General features: G+C 43.3%; 1 protein-coding gene across 1 annotated transcript in view; it reads left to right on the top strand.

The window, feature by feature from the left end:
• The first annotated feature begins 4,393 nt into the window (after positions 1–4,393).
• itga11b (integrin, alpha 11b) overlaps positions 4,394–19,075 on the top strand; it is a 267,605-nt gene continuing 252,923 nt past the window's right edge. Inside the window, exons 1-2 of the mRNA XM_034175778.1 lie at positions 4,394–4,406; positions 4,484–4,575. Of these exons, the coding sequence (XP_034031669.1) occupies positions 4,394–4,406; positions 4,484–4,575 (105 nt within the window). The remainder of the gene's footprint in view (positions 4,407–4,483; positions 4,576–19,075) is intronic.

The following is a 19,075-nucleotide window of genomic DNA, read 5'->3' as shown; positions in this document are numbered from 1 at the left end:
TTGTGCGTACATTCCAGCATGCAATTTTCAGGTTCTTTGTTTTCCTTTCGCACCGCATGTCGTAATGCCCGTTGGCAGCGGTGAGCCAACCGGGTCCAGTGATACAAGCCATGTTTAGACCACCTTTTCTAGGTCTGTCTCCATGTGGAGCAAGCAGGGCTATCCCTAAACAGGGCTGCTTGGTCACCCAGGGCCCTGCCGGATGATGCTGTTGTCTCGGGTCAGCAACCAAACGACCATAGCTCCTGAGCCGCCTGCATGCAGGATCGAGACTGCAGCTCCCAGTGCCATCATGCACCTGCTGTTTTCGCCTCTTCCCATCGCTGCAGGACTTTCCTTCCCGCCTGCGCTCGTTGCTTAGAGTGGGGATCAGCTCGCGCACATCAATTCCACTCTTTAGGCAAGGTGGCACTCCACAGTGGCACAGACAAGCTGAGACGGCTGTGGCGACCACCAGGCTGTAGGTTTTACATCAGAGTGACCTTCTCCTAGCCTCTGGCTAAAAAAAACCTTCCTCGGAGGCACGGGGGCAGTAACCCAGGCTGGGGGTTTAACATCAGGGTTCCCTTCCCTAGGTGGACTGCCTTAACAGGGCTAATGAGTCCCATCTACCCACTGCTATAACCCAGTCAGCTGGGAGGCTCGTGATGGCGGGAGCGCCTAAATCCGTATAGGTCCCGTATGGTCATGGACCTACCACTGCCATACCGATAACATAGTAAACCAAGCTGAACAGCAGCAAACATTTTTAAAATTTAAACTCAGTTGAGACATACCTGTTAAAAGTTTCCTAAGAGATGTATAGTTCTACCCTCTACAAACAGAAGATAGCTGCTTTCAGAAGAAACTGCTTTATTCTCTGCAGACAAAGGAGAACTGGTCAGAAAAACGAAAATCATTTTCTTTAACACCATACTGATATACTGGCAATATCACCCAAGTCATCCATCCAGAGGCATACATTTTTAACTTATGGTTCAAATTTTAACCAAACTGATTTTGGACAAGTTACTTACTGTCATGTCTGAAGTTTTATAAAGTGAAAATATCAGATATATGTTTTAGTTTTATAATAATGTGCTAATTTTTAAGGTTTTGTGAGCACATGCTGTGTTCAGCAGTGCATTATGGGTGATAGGGTAATCTCAGTACGTTCATGACAGGACAAATGCATTTCAGACACTCTGTTCAGGCTTCACGGACAACAGCATTAAACTCTAGTGCCTAAAACTCTCATGAATATATTCTCTGGGTTTATAGACATTATTGTATTTGCGTTTGTTAAATTCCACGCATCTTAAATGTAGCAGACACGGATTATCTCGAATTTTGTTTTGGCAAGTTTTCAAGGCCTCTACTGCCATCTACTGGCCAGTAGTGTTCATGGCAGTATTCACCCTAAGTACTAAGTGTCTGGGCACCAGTAGATGGCAGTGTTCTACTTATTTTGACCCCGGTTATATCAGATGGTTGTCAAATCAACTTTTTGGCTTTGCAAATGGCTTTTTATTTTATTTTTACAAATTAAGTTTAAAAACGAAACAAAACAACAACAACAAAAACATTACAAGACAGCTCTGCGGTGTTTGCACATGCACAGTGCGAGCGGTTGGACGCTTGTAGCTCTTCAGCAGCAGGATACAGAATAATATCAAACAGGTTTGATTTTCATTCGACCATACGATCGGCGATCAGGAGGTGGTCGTGAGATGTTAAACACAGCTTGTTACTCAATGCAGGACGCACGATTAACCTGAAACTCGGTCCCAAAAATTCTCGCACGAATGAAACATCATCTGACAAAGGGCCAAAACTCGCACAGTGTAAAGCCAACATTTATGTGTCAAGACAATATTGAGTGCACGTTTTACGACATCATAAAACATGCGCACATCATAAAACATGCTCATGGCACTAATAAAACGTGCGCACATTCTCTCCACATGCAAAAAGATTTTGCAATGACACTTCCAGGGCTCCGTCAAAATGCCTGTTTTTACAAATAAAAGTGGAATATTTTACAAAAGCACATTTATCTGTAAACACCAACACACGACACACGTCACAGTAATGTGTTGGTTTACATAATGAATGACTGAACCAATCAGTGTTTAGCAGAGGCACTTTTACCCAGAATCCTTTGCGATTTGTCTGTGTTTGTTACAAAACCTCAGAATTAGTGCATTATTCAACATTAAAAGATATATGTTATATTAAACTTTGTACAAATGACAGAATTGACATTAATAGAGTTATTCTATCAGTATTCACACAAAACCATAAGTCAGTATGACTTTATTTTTCAAGACCTCCGCCTGACCAGAGTATTTGATTGGTAGAGAGCTGGGCTTTGTGGCTGCTCTCAGGGTGCTTCTGTGCGGTAGCCGTGTAGCTTCCAGCAGCGGGCAGCATGTTCAAACATATACTCAACAAAAATATAAACGCAACACTTTTGGTTTTGCTCCCATTTTGTATGAGGTGAACTCAAAGATCTAAAACTTTTTCCACATACACAATATCTCCATTTCCCTCAAATATTGTTCACAAACCAGTCTAAATCTGTGATAGTGAGCACTTCTCCTTTGCTGAGATAATCCATCCCACCTCACAGGTGTGGCATACCAAGATGCTGATTAGACACCATGATTAGTGCACAGGTGTGCCTTAGACTGCCCACAATAAAAGGCCACTCTGAAAGGTGCAGTTTTATCACACAGCACAATGCCACAGATGTCGCAAGATTTGAGGGAGCGTGCAATTGGCATGCTGACAGCAGGAATGTCAACCAGAGCTGTTGCTCGTGTATTGAATGTTCATTTCTCTACCATAAGCCGTCTCCAAAGGCGTTTCAGAGAATTTGGCAGTACATCCAACCAGCCTCACAACCGCAGACCACGTGTAACCACACCAGCCCAGGACCTCCACATCCTGCATGTTCACCTCCAAGATCGTCTGAGACCAGCCACTCGGACAGCTGCTGAAACAATCGGTTTGCATAACCAAAGAATTTCTGCACAAACTGTCAGAAACCATCTCAGGGAAGCTCATCTGCATGCTCGTCATCCTCATTGGGGTCTCGACCTGACTCCAGTTCGTCGTCGTAACCGACTTGAGTGGGCAAATGCTCACATTCGCTGGCGTTTGGCACGTTGGAGAGGTGTTCTCTTCACGGATGAATCCCGGTTCACACTGTCCAGGGCAGATGGCAGACAGCGTATGTAGCGTTGTGTGGGTGAGCGGTTTTCTGATGTCAGTGTTATGGATTGAGTGGCCCATGGTGGCGGTGGGGTTATGGTATGGGCAGGCGTCTGTTATGGACGAAGAACACAGGTGCATTTTATTGATGGCATTTTGAATGCACAGAGATACCGTGACGAGATCCTGAGGCCCATTGTTGTGCCATACATCCAAGAACATCACCTCATGTTGCAGCAGGATAATGCACGGCCCCATGTTGCAAGGATCTGTACACAATTCTTGGAAGCTGAAAATGTCCCAGTTCTTGCATGACCGGCATACTCACCGGACATGTCACCCATTGAGCATGTTTGGGATGCTCTGGACCGGCGTATACGACAGCGTGTACCAGTTCCTGCCAATATCCAGCAACTTCACACAGCCATTGAAGAGGAGTGGACCAACATTCCACAGGCCACAACTGACAACCTGATCAACTCTATGCGAAGGAGATGTGTTGCACTGCATGAGGCAGATGGTGGTCACACCAGATACTGACTGGTATCCCCCCCCAATAAAACAAAACTGTACCTTTCAAAGTGGCCTTTTATTGTGGGAAGTCTAAGGCACACCTGTGCACTAATCATGGTGTCTAATCAGCATCTTGATATGGCACACCTGTGAGGTGGGATGGATTATCTCAGCAAAGGAGAAGTGCTCACTATCACAGATTTAGACTGGTTTGTGAACAATATTTGAGGGAAATGGTGATATTGTGTATGTGGAAAAAGTTTTAGATCTTTGAGTTCATCTCATACAAAATGGGAGCAAAACCAAAAGTGTTGCATTTATATTTTTGTTGAGTGTAGAAGTACTGACTCATTGTTTGGGTCTTTTGTCACTTTTGATGCTTCCAAAAGCGATCGTAGTGTTAAAACTCAAATTCAGCTTGTTAGTAGTTGTAAATGTACCAGAGACAATACTGGAATTTATCGGTTATTGGTTATCTGTAACTTCCGATACATTTTTGGGTGGTTTATCGGTTTATCTTTATCAAAGATAACTTTTCAGTTATCTTATTATCGGTTATCGAAGTCAATTTTTTGGTTATCTGTGCCCACCACTGCTTATACTCAAGAAAATATGGGTTTTGGTTGTCTCTGCAGCGTTTCTGTTATTCCATGTTTCACTTGTTATTCCTGTTTTCACTGCAGGAATGTCCCCATTAAGTCAGTTATAAAACAGTTTGAGGTGACTTGATGTGTTTTTTTATTAATCAGTAAACCAGACTGAACTGTTTGAGCAGGTAGAGTTTCTCTGGACAATGTGTCTGAGAGGAAAGACCAGATGAGGCTGGGAATGACGCTGGCAGCTAACCCTAAAGACAACACCTTCATGGTGAGTCCCATGGCACACAGCACATCATGGTCTCCTCACCAACACCTAAAACTGACAAAAATGTCTGTACTTCTTGCTGTTTGTGTCTGAGCATAAGGAGCCATAAAGACATAGGCGTAGGAGGTGGGTCTATTTGCGGGGGCGAAACCAAATTTGCCCGAATTTCAGAAACCCCCAGCGGGTTTCTAAATTATCCTTTATTGACTGAGTTTCATTCATGAAGTCAGTGGTGTGTGTAAGTGAAGAGTTAATGGTCCGTGTCCTCGGACGGCACAGGTACAGGCAGGAAATATACACCTGTTTATCAACCAAATGTCACGGACAAAATGACAAGAATAACCAAAACCACTTACTTATGGCAGGAAATAGTTTCCCTTGTTCCTCCGTTTGTGGGATTGTCAACATGTGCAGCTTTCTGCCATATTCCACCTGTTTCTTGACGAGACTAATTGAACTTCTATGCGTGCTGCCTCCTGACTTGCCTGGAATTAAAATGGCAACCACGCCTCCTTGCCAGGACACAGCTCAGTGCAAGTGCGGCCTCTAGTACTTATATACAGTGGGGAAAATAAGTATTTGACCCCCTGTCAGTTTTGCAGGTTTTCCCACATACAAAGAATGGAGAGGTCTGTAATTTTTATCGTAGGTACACTTCAACTGTGAGAGACAGAATCTAAAAAAAAAAAAAAATCCAGTAAATCACATTGTATGATTTTTAAATAATTAATTTGCATTTTATTGCATAAAATAAGTATTTGACCCCCCAGAAAAACAGAGCTTAGCAATTGGTACAGAAACATTTGTCTGCCATTACAGAGGTCAGACGTTTCCTGTAGTTCTTGTTTTCACACACTGCAACAGGGATTTTGGTCCACTCCTCCATACAGATCTCCAAATCTTTCAGGTTTTGAGTTTCAGCTCACTCCAAAGATATTCTATTGAGTTCAGGTCTGGAGACTGGCCAGGCCCCTCCAGGACCTTGAAATGCTTCTTATGGAGCCCCTCCTTAGTTGCCCTGGCTGTGTGTTTGGGGTCATTGTCATGCTGGAAGACCCAGCCATGACCCATGTTCAATGCTCCTACTGAGAGAAGGAGGTTGTTTGCCAAAATCTCACAATACATGACCCCATCCATCCTCCCTTCAATACGGTGCAGTCGTCCTGTCCCCTTTGCAGAAGAGCACCCCCAGAGTATGATGTTTCCAACCCCATGCTTCACAGTTGGGATGGTTTTCTTGGGGTTGTTCTCATCCTCGAAACATGGTAAGTGGAGTTGATTCCAAAAAAGCTCTATTCTGGTCTCATCTGACCACATGACCTTCTCCCATGCCTCCTCTGGATCATCCAGATGGTCACTGGTGAACTTCAAACAGGCCTGGACATGTGCTGGCTTGAGCGGGGGGACCTTGATGCCCTGCAGTGTTATATGGCTGGGGGGGGCCTGGCTGCCGGTTTGTTTGTCTGTTTGTTTTCCTCCCAGGTGGCGTGCATTTGGGACTGAGTGGCTGTGTTGCTGAGGCTGTCAGGACCTCACCCTGATCACCTGCGACTCGTCAGGACTCACAGCTGAGGTGCATCTGGCTGGATTGGAGCATGTTGGCATTTAAGACTGGAGTGCACAGTGTGTATTTGCCAGAGACTCGACCTTGTGACCAGACAGGTGAGATCGTCGTCTTGGGAGCCATCTCATCAGCAGCGGATGCTGAGAAACGTCCAGGTTTGATGCACGGTCTGTGAAAGAGGAGGGGGTGAGGTCTCACGCTCGTCAGCACACTTCCTGAGGTACGTTGGATTTTGTGACTAACATTTATACAGTCAGTAAATGTGGTGTCCCTCACACCTTATTGTATTGAGCTGTTTGTTAGTCATGTATCAGCTTCCACTGCGGTGGAGTTTTGTGAACGGGATGTTCCATGCCTGCAGGTTGGAAGCTGATCAGTAATCAAGCCAGGAAGTGTTTGCTGTTTGTACACCTTTAAGTGTTCTGTGTGTAGAGTGTGGACTCACATAATGGTTCCTTCTTTCACAGACTCGGTTGTTGCGGCCACCTGGGGGGTGTCGGCGGGGTCCTTGGGTCCGAAACAGCTTCTGGCTCCGGACCGTTAGTGCTGCTGGGAGCGCACCACGCCAGGCCGCATCTTTTTGTATTATCACTGTTATGTGTCGGACGCAGCTCGGGGAACCGACCAGCGTTTGAAGGACCCAGTATGAAATAAGCAGAGCACGGTACAAAGGCTAACTGAATTTAATACATAACAGTGATAATACAAAAAGATGCGGCCTGGCGTGGTGCGCTCCCAGCAGCGCTAACGGTCCGGAGCCAGAAGCTGTTTCGGACCCAAGGACCCCGCCGACACCCCCCAGGTGGCCGCAACAACCGAGTCTGTGAAAGAAGGAACCATTATGTGAGTCCACACTCTACACACAGAACACTTAAAGGTGTACAAACAGCAAACACTTCCTGGCTTGATTACTGATCAGCTTCCAACCTGCAGGCATGGAACATCCCGTTCACAAAACTCCACCGCAGTGGAAGCTGATACATGACTAACAAACAGCTCAATACAATAAGGTGTGAGGGACACCACATTTACTGACTGTATAAATGTTAGTCACAAAATCCAACGTACCTCAGGAAGTGTGCTGACGAGCGTGAGACCTCACCCCCTCCTCTTTCACAGACCGTGCATCAAACCTGGACGTTTCTCAGCATCCGCTGCTGATGAGATGGCTCCCAAGACGACGATCTCACCCGTCTGGTCACAAGGTCGAGTCTCTGGCAAATACACACTGTGCACTCCAGTCTTAAATGCCAACATGCTCCAATCCAGCCAGATGCACCTCAGCTGTGAGTCCTGACGAGTCGCAGGTGATCAGGGTGAGGTCCTGACAGCCTCAGCAACACAGCCACTCAGTCCCAAATGCACGCCACCTGGGAGGAAAACAAACAGACAAACAAACCGGCAGCCAGGCCCCCCCCAGCCATATAACACTGCAGGATTTTAAACCATGACAGCATCATGTGTTACTAATGTAATGTTTGTGACTGTGGTCCCAGCTCTCTTCAGGTCATTGACCAGGTCCTCCTGTGTAGTTCTGAGCTTTCTCAGAATCATCCTTACCCCACAAAGTGAGATCTTGCATGGAATCCCAGACCGAGGGAGATTGACAGTCATCTTGTGTTTCTTCCACTTTTTAAATAAATAATCATAACAGTTGTTGTCTTCTACCAAGCTGCTTGCCTGTTGTCCTGTAGTCCATCCCAGCCTTCTGCACGTCTACAGTTTTGTCCCTGATGTCCTTAGACAGCTCTTTGGTCTTGGCTATGGTGGACAGGTTGGAGTGTGATTGATTGAGTGTGTGAACAGGTGTCTTCTATACAGGTAACAAGTTCAAACAGGTGCAATTAATACAGGTAAAGAGTGCAGAATAAGAGGGCTTCTTAAAGAAAAATTAATAGGTCTGTGAGAGCCAGAATTCTTGCTGGTTGGTAGGGGGTCAAATACTTATTTTATGCAATAAAATGCAAATTAATTATTTAAAAATAATACAATGTGATTTTCTGGATTTTTTTTTTTTTTTTTTTTGCCTTCTTGCTCTCGGCCGGGACGGTCGCATTTTTCTCTCCTCCTCCCTCCCCAACTTTCCTGCTACTGTCGCGTGTTTTGTCTGTGAGGCTGCCAGCCCTGCTCCTCTGGAAAACGGCAAAATGGATCTGATCAAGTAGTCTCTGAACGCAATTGATACTATTTTTTCCACAAGACACTCGGGAGCGGAGGACCCGACCTGTCCTGCCGGGAGACATGTGGCGGGTTATATGATGGACAGCTGGCAGAGGTGGCAAGTCATGTGCCTGTACACATTGTCTGTGGAGGACGTTGAAGATGATTACTTATTTGGAGCTGTGGTGACCGGGTTTCTGCTGTGTGGGGCGGCCATAGCATTGGTTTACCGGAAAATTAAGAAGGTGGAGGCGGCATTAATTGGCCCGTCCAGGCTGCCCCACATGATTGATTCGATTGGAAGGGCAGTGTCAGCTCAGTCAGCGGGTGCCAACCGCACGTTGGAATCCATCTCGGGGAGAATGGCTGCACTGGAAAGCCGCTTTGATCATCAGTAAGACCACATCTCCTCTATTCAGATGTATTTGGGAGCCACTCTGAAGTTTCAGACTGTGGAATCTGCCAGGCGTCTGTTAATCTGGATATCTATTTGGTTTCCAAACACCAGCTGTCCTTCAAGGCCGCTGGGATAAAATCCTCCCCCTGAGGAACACTCCTGATAGCCTCGCTCCTCGTCCCCCCCCCCCCCCGTCTTCCCCCTCCCTCCCTCCCTCCCTTCCCAGTCCTGAGATGTTGACTGTGAGACTTTGAGACTCTGGTGGACTGATTCAGGACTGGGATCCCCCCCCAGGATGGACAGATAAGGCCTGTCGATGGCGCCTCACGTGCGGCCTTCCGGGCTGTCTGTCTGGACACTGGACACATCCAAGTTTCGGCTGTCGTCTGTCATCTGTTGTGATTTGTTTTTTGTTATGACTGTTTTTCTGTGTTTATGTTTTTTTTTTTTCTCTCCAGTGGTGCTGCATGAGTTCAATGCAGCAGCAATGGAGGTTTTTCTTTTCCCAATTCTTTCCTTGTGTGTGCTTTTATGTGTGTTCATGTACCGGACCGGCTTATGTGTGTTGTTGTTTGTTAAGTCTGTCATGAGGCCAGTCAAGGTTTGCTCAGCCCTGCTCGTGACCTAGGGCAGGGATATACATCTGGAGGTGGGTCTCCGGGTGCCGTAAAAGGCGACTTCTGCTCCTAACTGGCAATTAAGATGGATAAAAATGCAGTAAACACATTTCATTGTGCAGGGAACATGTTCCTTATGTGCATATGACAATAAACTCCTTTTGAATCCTTGAATCCTTGAATCCTAAAAATTTAAGCACAGTCTTTTACAAAAAATCAATGAAAAATCCTCCACCAGGCCTTTTGCATTGGCATTTGCATTAACATTAGCATTAGCGGTTCTGGTTCTGATTGGGTGGTGTGCATTATGTGGCTGGCACCTTTGGTGTAGTTCCTGGAGGTACAGTGAACTGGCTTTTAATGAAAAGTCTGAAGTAATGATGTTTTCTTGACACGAACCATTGATCTAAGATGCCGACTGGATGTCTTTGGTACTTGGACATCGCTGGAATTACACTGTCAAAGTACAGTTCCATAATGAGAGAATGTCAGGTGCAACAGTTTGGCCATGTGGCACATTTCTCTGTGCATGATCCAGCACGCAGGTGCCTCAGTGTTGACGATCCCAGCAGATGGAGAAGGCCAAGGACACACCAATGTTTCACCTGGCTGTGGTAGATCGATGGCTACTTTCAAGAAGTGATGATGGCCCGGGACCCCAAACTCTTTTGGACAAATAGTAATTTTGCCCAAATATAGGGAAAATGACATAAAATATGTATGTATTCACATGAAATGGTTTACTCTTCTGGTGGAAGTGGGGGTGGTGGGGGCAAGGTTAAAAAACAGTTCCGCAAGGATTGTTTGTACCAAATTTCAGGAACATTCTCTGAGCAGTTTTTCATAAAATCATGGGCACTGTGCACAGATCTTGATGGCCTCGCCCTGTGGCTCTTTATCCAAAGGACTCAGGATGGTAAAGTTTGGCTGTGGACATTTTTTATGTTTGTACAATCAACAACATTATACATTTGTGTTCAACATAATATCACTGTGTTTAAAAAGTAAGTAAAGCTCAAAATCCTGATAATATCAATTATTTCCACAAACACAAATGCACTGTGGACACTGCACATTCTATTAGAAATCAAAACATGCAGACTCATTTATCAAATTTATTACTTTACAGAAAGTGAAGAAAAAGGATTTGTAGGAATTGTAGAAACCAATAATGTAATAACGGCCAGTAATGTAAAACCTGCCAATAGCAAAACAATTTGGGCCATTTAAAATGTAATAAAGCCAATAACGTAATAACTTGTCAATAATGTAAATAAGTTATTACGTTATTGGCTGGTTATTACGTTATTGGAACAGCATTAAAAAAATCCCTTGAAATGTAATAACTGCAGCCGATAATGTAATAACACATAAATAGGACTACATTTCTTGGAAATAAAATATTTGTTGTAGTTTTTGTCCAGTTTGCTCATCAAAAATATAGTGGATGGCGTAGTCATCATATTCATTCAGCAAGACTATGCATTATGCAGCACTCTCTCTTTCTCCTTAAATATGGTTGTAAGAGTCAATTTGAGAATTATTTGTTGCACAAAATCTTTATTTAGAATTTTGTTTATTTGCTTAGGGTCCCTTCACACATAAAACTAAGTTAGGCGAAAGAAGCAGAAATCATCCAAAAATCCGTGAACAAAAAACAAAATGGGGAACCGCAAAACATTCCACCTGCTGTCGGGAGGGGCACATGGTCGGAGCGGAGTGCACGATACAGCAGCTTGTGTGTGTGCATGAACACAGTGTGAGCAGCTGAAGTGTGTTGCACCACATCACACCGCTGCTGTGGAGAATAAAAAATTACCACACCACATTAAAAACAACGGCAGAATTTATATTATTTAAACCCTCTTATTAAGTGGACATTGCAAGTATGATCCTTCTGTTCCTCTGCATATGACCCATGGTCATAGACGGACAGCCATGAAATGACATGAATGAAGCAGTGCACTCTTATTATGTCCACATCTGCAGGCCCCATGTGTCCAGTGAGCGGCGTGCTGAAGGACATAGCATCATGTGGACAATAGCTCACATGAGTGACGTGACAGTCAGATCACAAGCTGAGTGTACACATGATCTGACAGTCCTTTTCACTTGGCACAGTCTGTCGATGTACACACTGACATGGTCGCTCCAGCCCATTGCAACGACAAAATATATCTTTTATGTATTTCCACGTGAGGACAGCAAGCACACGCACGAGCCTCACGGTATAGAGTTCTTGAAAACATGGTATGTGTTCTCCAGCTGTGACTTGTGGGTCCAGAGATCTTAACAGCTGCTGCTTGTTTGCAGATATGCTCACCTGTTCATTCAGTCCACAGAACAAAGTGTCAGTCTCTGTTTCTGTGATTATTTGTTTTAGTTGTTTATGTAATTATGTATGTAGTTTTTGTAGTATTTATGTACTTGTCTTGGCTGTGGTCTCTGTGTTTTTAATTTAACATGCCGTGTGCACTGAGCCATCATTTCCAGCTGTCAGTGAGTGGCTGGCTGGTGATCAGCTGAGAGGTGCCTTGTCATGCTGTGTGTGCTCAGATGGCCAGTCCCCATATGATGTCTGTACAGAAATATCAGCATGTCATGCAAGTGTGCTCCTCGTGTGTGGCACCTGGAATTTGGCTGACACCTGCCGAAAGGGGGGTCGAATGGGCAGTTGCAGGGCACTCGCTATGTTTCGGCCGCTAGTGTGTGAGAATGGCTGTGGCGACAGCTGTACGAGGTGTTTAAGGTGACGCAGATTTTTAACGAGTGGCATGCAATTCCTCCTTCATCTGCAATTCTGCCTCAATCGGTTTATGTGTGAAGAGGCCCTTAGATATGTAAATTCAGAATTTCATGTCAGTGCCTCCGTTGGATGTTGCATTATCAAATGAATTTACCACATTCATTTCTTGGAAAACATTTTTAATTAAAACATTTTTCAATCTTTTCTCAAGGGAAAATGATTTAGTTTTCACTTAAAACTCAAAACTGTATTTAAACAAGCTGGAATGTCATGACAAGGCACTATATGATACTTAACCTCAATATACAACACAGAACATGAAGATTCATTTACAAATGTAAAAAGTGTTGAATTTATCTGAGGGGAAAAAAACAACATAAAATTGACTTACCTCTTCCAGTATGTGTTCTTAACTTTGTACTGCCCAAATGTAACATTACCAAGAAGAATCCAGGCTTTCATCCATTGTCTACCATTGGCAAATAAATGTTATTCATGTGCTTGGACCACTGCTGCGTCCAGCACCCTTGTAGAGCTTCATAATACGAATAGAACAATCACCTTTTTTGTCCCATTTTGTCTGGGTCAAAGCGGATGTTCAGGTTTGAGATTCAAACTCCTCAATGTGAGTAAGGTATTCGCAGATTCATTTGTTGGGCTGAGACTTTGAGCTCTGCTTTTTTTCTAGTCTTGTCATACTGGTCACATCAGACACTGAGCACCACTTTTGTGTTGGAGTGGGGTGATTTGGCGTTTTAAACTCAACCTTGTATTTGCACAATTTAAGGTTTCTTGCCACAACAACACCTGGTATGACAAATTGTTTCTGTGACATGCTGTGATGGCCACTCTTGACTCTGACCAACACATTGTCATGTAGCCTGTACAATGTACACAGAGACTCTAAAATTCCCAGACTGATTCTGTTGGCCTATGCAGTGCTGCGTTGCTTCTTGTGCCGTTTTCCTGATCCTATTTCGTTCATCCTCAAACAAATGGCTCTGCTTTTGGGTGGGCTGTGTTTTGTTGCCTGGTGGACAGTGTTTTTCACGATCTTCTCAGGAAGAAGTTAAGCGATTGGACAATGCATGACTTGTCTCCATAACAAATCTGAAAAGGGGACATCCAACTTAGAACTTCCTTTGGGTCTTCATTCCTTATAAATTGGCAAATGCTTAACCCAGCTCACTCCTCCTTCTTGATATTGGACTAAGTCATACATCATTATTTTCCTTGGGTCATGCTGTATGATTTTTGGTGGACAAGGCTCATTAAATGTCTTCAAGGTGTCCAGCCTTTCAGTGTTCTTAGCCATAAATATCTACTAAACACATCTGTTATACAACCCCTGGCAAAAATTATGGAATCACCGGCCTCAGAGGATGTTCATTCAGTTGTTTAATTTTGTAGAAAAAAAGCAGATCACAGACATGACACAAAACTAAAGTAATTTCAAATGGCAACTTTCTGGCTTTAAGAAACACTATAAGAAATCAAGAAAAAAAGATTGTGACAGTCAGTAACGGTTACTTTTTTAGACCAAGCAGAGGAAAAAATATGGAATCACTCAATTCTGAGGAAAAAATTATGGAATCACCCTGTAAATTTTCATCCCCCAAATTAACACCTGCATCAAATCAGATCTGCTCATTGACATTGACCCTATGTGTCTTTTTGCAAGGAATGTTTTTGCAGTTTTTGCTCTATGGCAAGATGAATTATCATGAAAAATGATTTCATCATCCACAAACATCCTTTCAATTGTCCAAAATATCAACATAAACTTGTGCATTTATTGATGATGTAATGACATCCATCTCCCCAGTGCCTTTACCTGACATGCAGCCCCATATCATCAATGACTGTGGAAATTTACATGTTCTCTTCAGGCAGTCATCTTTATAAATCTCATTGGAACGGCACCAAACAAAAGTTCCAGCATCATCACCTTGCCCAATGCAGATTCGAGATTCATCACTGAATATGACTTTCATCCAGTCATCCACAGTCCACAATTGCTTTTCCTTAGCCCATTGTAACCTTGTTTTTTTCTGTTTAGGTGTTAATGATGCCTTTCGTTTAGCTTTTCTGTATGTAAATCCCATTTCCTTTAGGCAGTTTCTTACAGTTCGGTCACAGACGTTGACTCCAGTTTCCTCCCATTCGTTCCTCATTTGTTTTGTTGTACATTTTTCGATTTTTGAGACATATTGCTTTAAGTTTTCTGTCTTGACGCTTTGATGTCTTCCTTGGTCTACCAGTATGTTTGCCTTTAACAACCTTCCCATGTTGTTTGTATTTGGTCCAGAGTTTAGACACAGCTGACTGTGAACAACCAACATCTTTTGCAACATTGCGTGATGATTTACTCTCTTTTAAGAGTTTAATAATCCTCTCCTTTGTTTCAATTGACATCTCTCGTGTTGGAGCCATGATTCATGTCAGTCCACTTGGTGCAACAGCTCTCCAAGGTGTGTTCACTCCTTTTTAGATGCAGACTAATGAGCAGATCTGATATGATGCAGGTGTTAGTTTTGGGGATGAAAATTTACAGGGTGATTCCATAATTTATTCCTCAGAATTGAGTGATTCCATATTTCTTTCCTCTGCTTGGTCTAAAAAGTAACCGTTACTGACTGCCACAATTTTTTTTTCCTGATTTCTTATAGTGTTTCTTAAAGCCAGAAAGTTGCCATTTGAAATGACTTTAGTTTTGTGTCATGTCTGTGATCTGCTTTTTTTCTACAAAATTAAACAACTGAATGAACATCCTCCGAGGCCGGTGATTCCATAATTTTTGCCAGGGGTTGTATATGTGACTCGGCCATACTTGACCCTCCATGTAGCCATGTCAACGTGTTGATCTTGAACTGCTTTGGCCATGATAGACTTTGGTGAGGGTTTTCTGGAATGTTGCCTTATGGAGCTGGTAACATCTTGATCTGTCCATGGTGTCTTTCTCACTTGCTTCGCTGATTCCCAAGTACTGCTCCTGAAGGTATATGTTTAATTTTCTTACACCAGAGCCTTTTGATTTATCAAGAGCCTTATTTACAGGGTGAACAATTTTGGTATCAACAGTTGCAGAAACTCATCAAGTTTCTTTTTTTATTTTTGCAGTTTCTTCTTCTTCAAAATTGTAAAATTATTCATGTGACTTTTGATATTATAAATATTTGAAACCAAGGAGTGTTTTTGGGTTCACACTGTACAACTGCAGAGCTAGTTGACTTTCTGGGCACCAATTTCCCATTAAATGTAATTGACTGACCATCCTCACTGAGTGCACAATGCTGCCTATTCTGCTACAATTGAATATGTGCAGAGTGCTGGGTCTTGGATCTCTCTGCTACAGGAACATTAAATTCCCCCTTTAGTGCCTTGAGTATGAGATTGTAGGTCTCATCAGGTCTGGTGGTTGGCTTTCACTGCGGTATTGTATCACTTCCTGTTCCGGAGCACAGCGGTGTTTTTCTGTATCTGTTAGCTGTTTAATCTGCGCAGTTAGATTGATCTAGTTAACTAGATAACGATTTGTTTCACAGTGTAATCTTCACGTGCCTTAACTAAAGCACTCCCTCTGCTGAATCACCTCTAAATTATTTACACATTATTCACTTTGCGTGTTTTTAGGAATCCGCTAGCTTAGCGCAGCTACTAGCTCTTAGCCGGTTTAGCATGGCGGCTTCTCCTGTCTCTCCCGCACTTTTCTGCTCTGGGTGTGAAATGTTTAGTTATTCCTCGGCCTCCTTTAGCAGTAATGGTACTTGTAATAAGTGTAGCTTATTCGTAGCTTTGGAGGCCAGGCTGGGCGAATTGGAGACTCGGCTCCGCACCATGGAAAATTCTACAGCTAGCCAGGCCCCTGTAGTCGGTGCAGACCAAGGTAGCTTAGCCGCCATTAGTTTCCCTCTGGCAGATCCCGAGCAGCCGGGAAAGCGGGCTGACTGGGTGACTGTGAGGAGGAAGCGTAGCCCTAAACAGAAGCCCCGTGTACACCGCCAACCCGTTCACATTTCTAACTGTTTTTCCCCACTCGGCGACACACCCGCCGAAGATCAAACTCTGCTTATTGGTGACTCTGTTTTGAGAAATGTGAAGTTAGCGACACCAGCAACCATAGTCAATTGTCTTCCGGGGGCCAGAGCAGGCAACACTGAAGGAAATTTGAAACTGCTGGCTAAGGCTAAGCGTAAATTTGGTAAGATTGTAATTCACGTCGGCAGTAATGACACCCGGTTACGCCAAACGGAAGTCACTAAAATTAACATTGAATCGGTGTGTAACTTTGCAAAAACAATGTCGGACTCTGTAGTTTTCTCTGGGCCCCTCCCCAATCGGACCGGGAGTGACAAGTTTAGCCGCATGTTCTCCTTGAATTGCTGGCTGTCTGAGTGGTGTCCAAAAAATGAGGTGGGCTTCATAGATAATTGGCAAAGCTTCTGGGGAAAACCTGGTCTTGTTAGGAGAGAAGGCATCCATCCCCCTTTGGATGGAGCAGCTCTCATTTCTAGAAATCTGGCCAATTTTCTTAAATCCTCCAAACCGTGACTATCCAGGGTTGGGACCAGGAAGCAGAGTTGTGGTCTTACACACCTCTCTGCAGCTTCTCTCCCCCTGCCATCCCCTCATTACCCCATCCCTGTAGAGACGGTGCCTGCTCCCAGACCACCAATAACCAGCAAAAATCTATTTAAGCATAAAAATTCAAAAAGAAAAAATAATATAGCACCTTCAACTGCACCACAGACTAAAACAGTTAAATGTGGTCTATTAAACATTAGGTCTCTCTCTTCTAAGTCCCTGTTAGTAAATGATATAATAATGGATCAACATATTGATTTATTCTGCCTTACAGAAACCTGGTTACAGCAGGATGAATATGTTAGTTTAAATGAGTCAACACCCCCGAGTCACACTAACTGCCAGAATGCTCGTAGCACGGGCCGAGGCGGAGGATTAGCAGCAATCTTCCATTCCAGCTTATTAATTAATCAAAAACCCAGACAGAGCTTTAACTCATTTGAAAGCTTGACTCTTAGTCTTGTCCATCCAAATTGGAAGTCCCAAAAACCAGTTTTATTTGTTATTATCTATCGTCCACCTGGTCGTTACTGTGAGTTTCTCTGTGAATTTTCAGACCTTTTGTCTGACTTAGTGCTTAGCTCAGATAAGATAATTATAGTGGGCGATTTTAACATCCACACACATGCTGAGAATGACAGCCTCAACACTGCATTTAATCTATTATTAGACTCAATTGGCTTTGCTCAAAATGTAAATGAGTCCACCCACCACTTTAATCATATCTTAGATCTTGTTCTGACTTATGGTATGGAAATTGAAGACTTAACAGTATTCCCTGAAAACTCCCTTCTGTCTGATCATTTCTTAATAACATTTACATTTACTCTGATGGACTACCCAGCAGTGGGGAATAAGTTTCATTACACTAGAAGTCTTTCAGAAAGCGCTGTAACTAGGTTTAAGGATATGATTCCTTCTTTATGTTCTCTAATGCCATATACCAGCACAGTGCCCGTAAGTTGGAGAGGAAATGGCGTCTCACTAATTTAGAAGATCTTCACTTAGCCTGGAAAAAGAGTCTGTTGCTCTATAAAAAAGCCCTCTGTAAAGCTAGGACATCTTACTACTCATCACTAATTGAACAAAATAAGAACAAGCCCAGGTTTCTTTTCAGCACTGTAGCCAGGCTGACAAAGAGTCAGAGCTCTATTGAGCCGAGTATTCATTTAACTTTAACTAGTAATGACTTCATAACTTTCTTTGTTAATAAAAGTTTAACTATTAGAGAAAAAATTACTCATAACCATCCCAAAGATGTATCTTTGGCTGCTTTCAGTGATGCCGGTATTTGGTTAGACTCTTTCTCTCCGATTGTTCTGTCTGAGTTATTTTCATTAGTTACTTCCTCCAAACCATCAACATGTCTATTAGACCCCATTCCTACCAGGCTGCTCAAGGGAGGCCTACCGTTATTTAATGCTTCGATCTTAAATATGATCAATCTATCTTTATTAGTTGGCTATGTACCACAGGCTTTTAAGGTGGCAGTAATTAAACCATTACTTAAAAAGCCATCACTTGACCCAGCTATCTTAGCTAATTATAGGCCAATCTCCAACCTTCCTTTTCTCTCAAAAATTCTTGAAAGGGTAGTTGTAAAACAGCTAACTGATCATCTGCAGAGGAATGGTGTATTTGAAGAGTTTCAGTCAGGTTTTACAATTCATCATAGTACAGAAACAGCATTAGTGAAGGTTACAAATGATCTTCTTATGGCCTCAGACAGTGGACTCATCTCTGTGCTTGTTCTGTTAGACCTCAGTGCTGCTTTTGATACTGTTGACCATAAAATTTTATTACAGAGACTAGAGCATGCCATAGGTATTAAAGGCACTGCGCTGCGGTGGTTTGAATCATATTTATCTAATAGATTAATCAATCAATCAATCAATCAATTTTTTTATATAGTGCCAAATCACAACAAACAGTTTCCCCAAGGCGCTTTATATTGTAAGGCAAGGCCATACTATAATTATGTAAAACCCCAACGGTCAAAGCGACCCCCTGTGAGCAAGCACTTGGCTACAGTGGGAAGGAAAAACTCCCTTTTAACAGGAAGAAACCTCCAGCAGAACCAGGCTCAGGGAGGGGCAGTCTTCTGCTGGGACTGGTTGGGGCTGAGGGAGAGAACCAGGAAAAAGACATGCTGTGGAGGGGAGCAGAGATCGATCACTAATGATTAAATGCAGAGTGGTGCATACAGAGCAAAAAGAGAAAGAAACAGTGCATCATGGGAACCCCACAGCAGTCTACGTCTATAACAGCATAACTAAGGGATGGTTCAGAGTCACCTGATCCAGCCCTAACTATAAGCTTTAGCAAAAAGGAAAGTTTTAAGCCTAATCTTAAAAGTAGAGAGGGTGTCTGTCTCCCTGATCTGAATTGGGAGCTGGTTCCACAGGAGAGGAGCCTGAAAGCTGAAGGCTCTGCCT

Source organism: Thalassophryne amazonica, chromosome 8, assembly GCF_902500255.1.
Source record: "Thalassophryne amazonica chromosome 8, fThaAma1.1, whole genome shotgun sequence".
In the NCBI taxonomy this organism is placed as follows: Eukaryota; Metazoa; Chordata; class Actinopteri; order Batrachoidiformes; family Batrachoididae; genus Thalassophryne; species Thalassophryne amazonica.
Note: the sequence above shows the minus strand (reverse complement) of the source record. Positions and strands in the feature narration are given on the sequence as shown.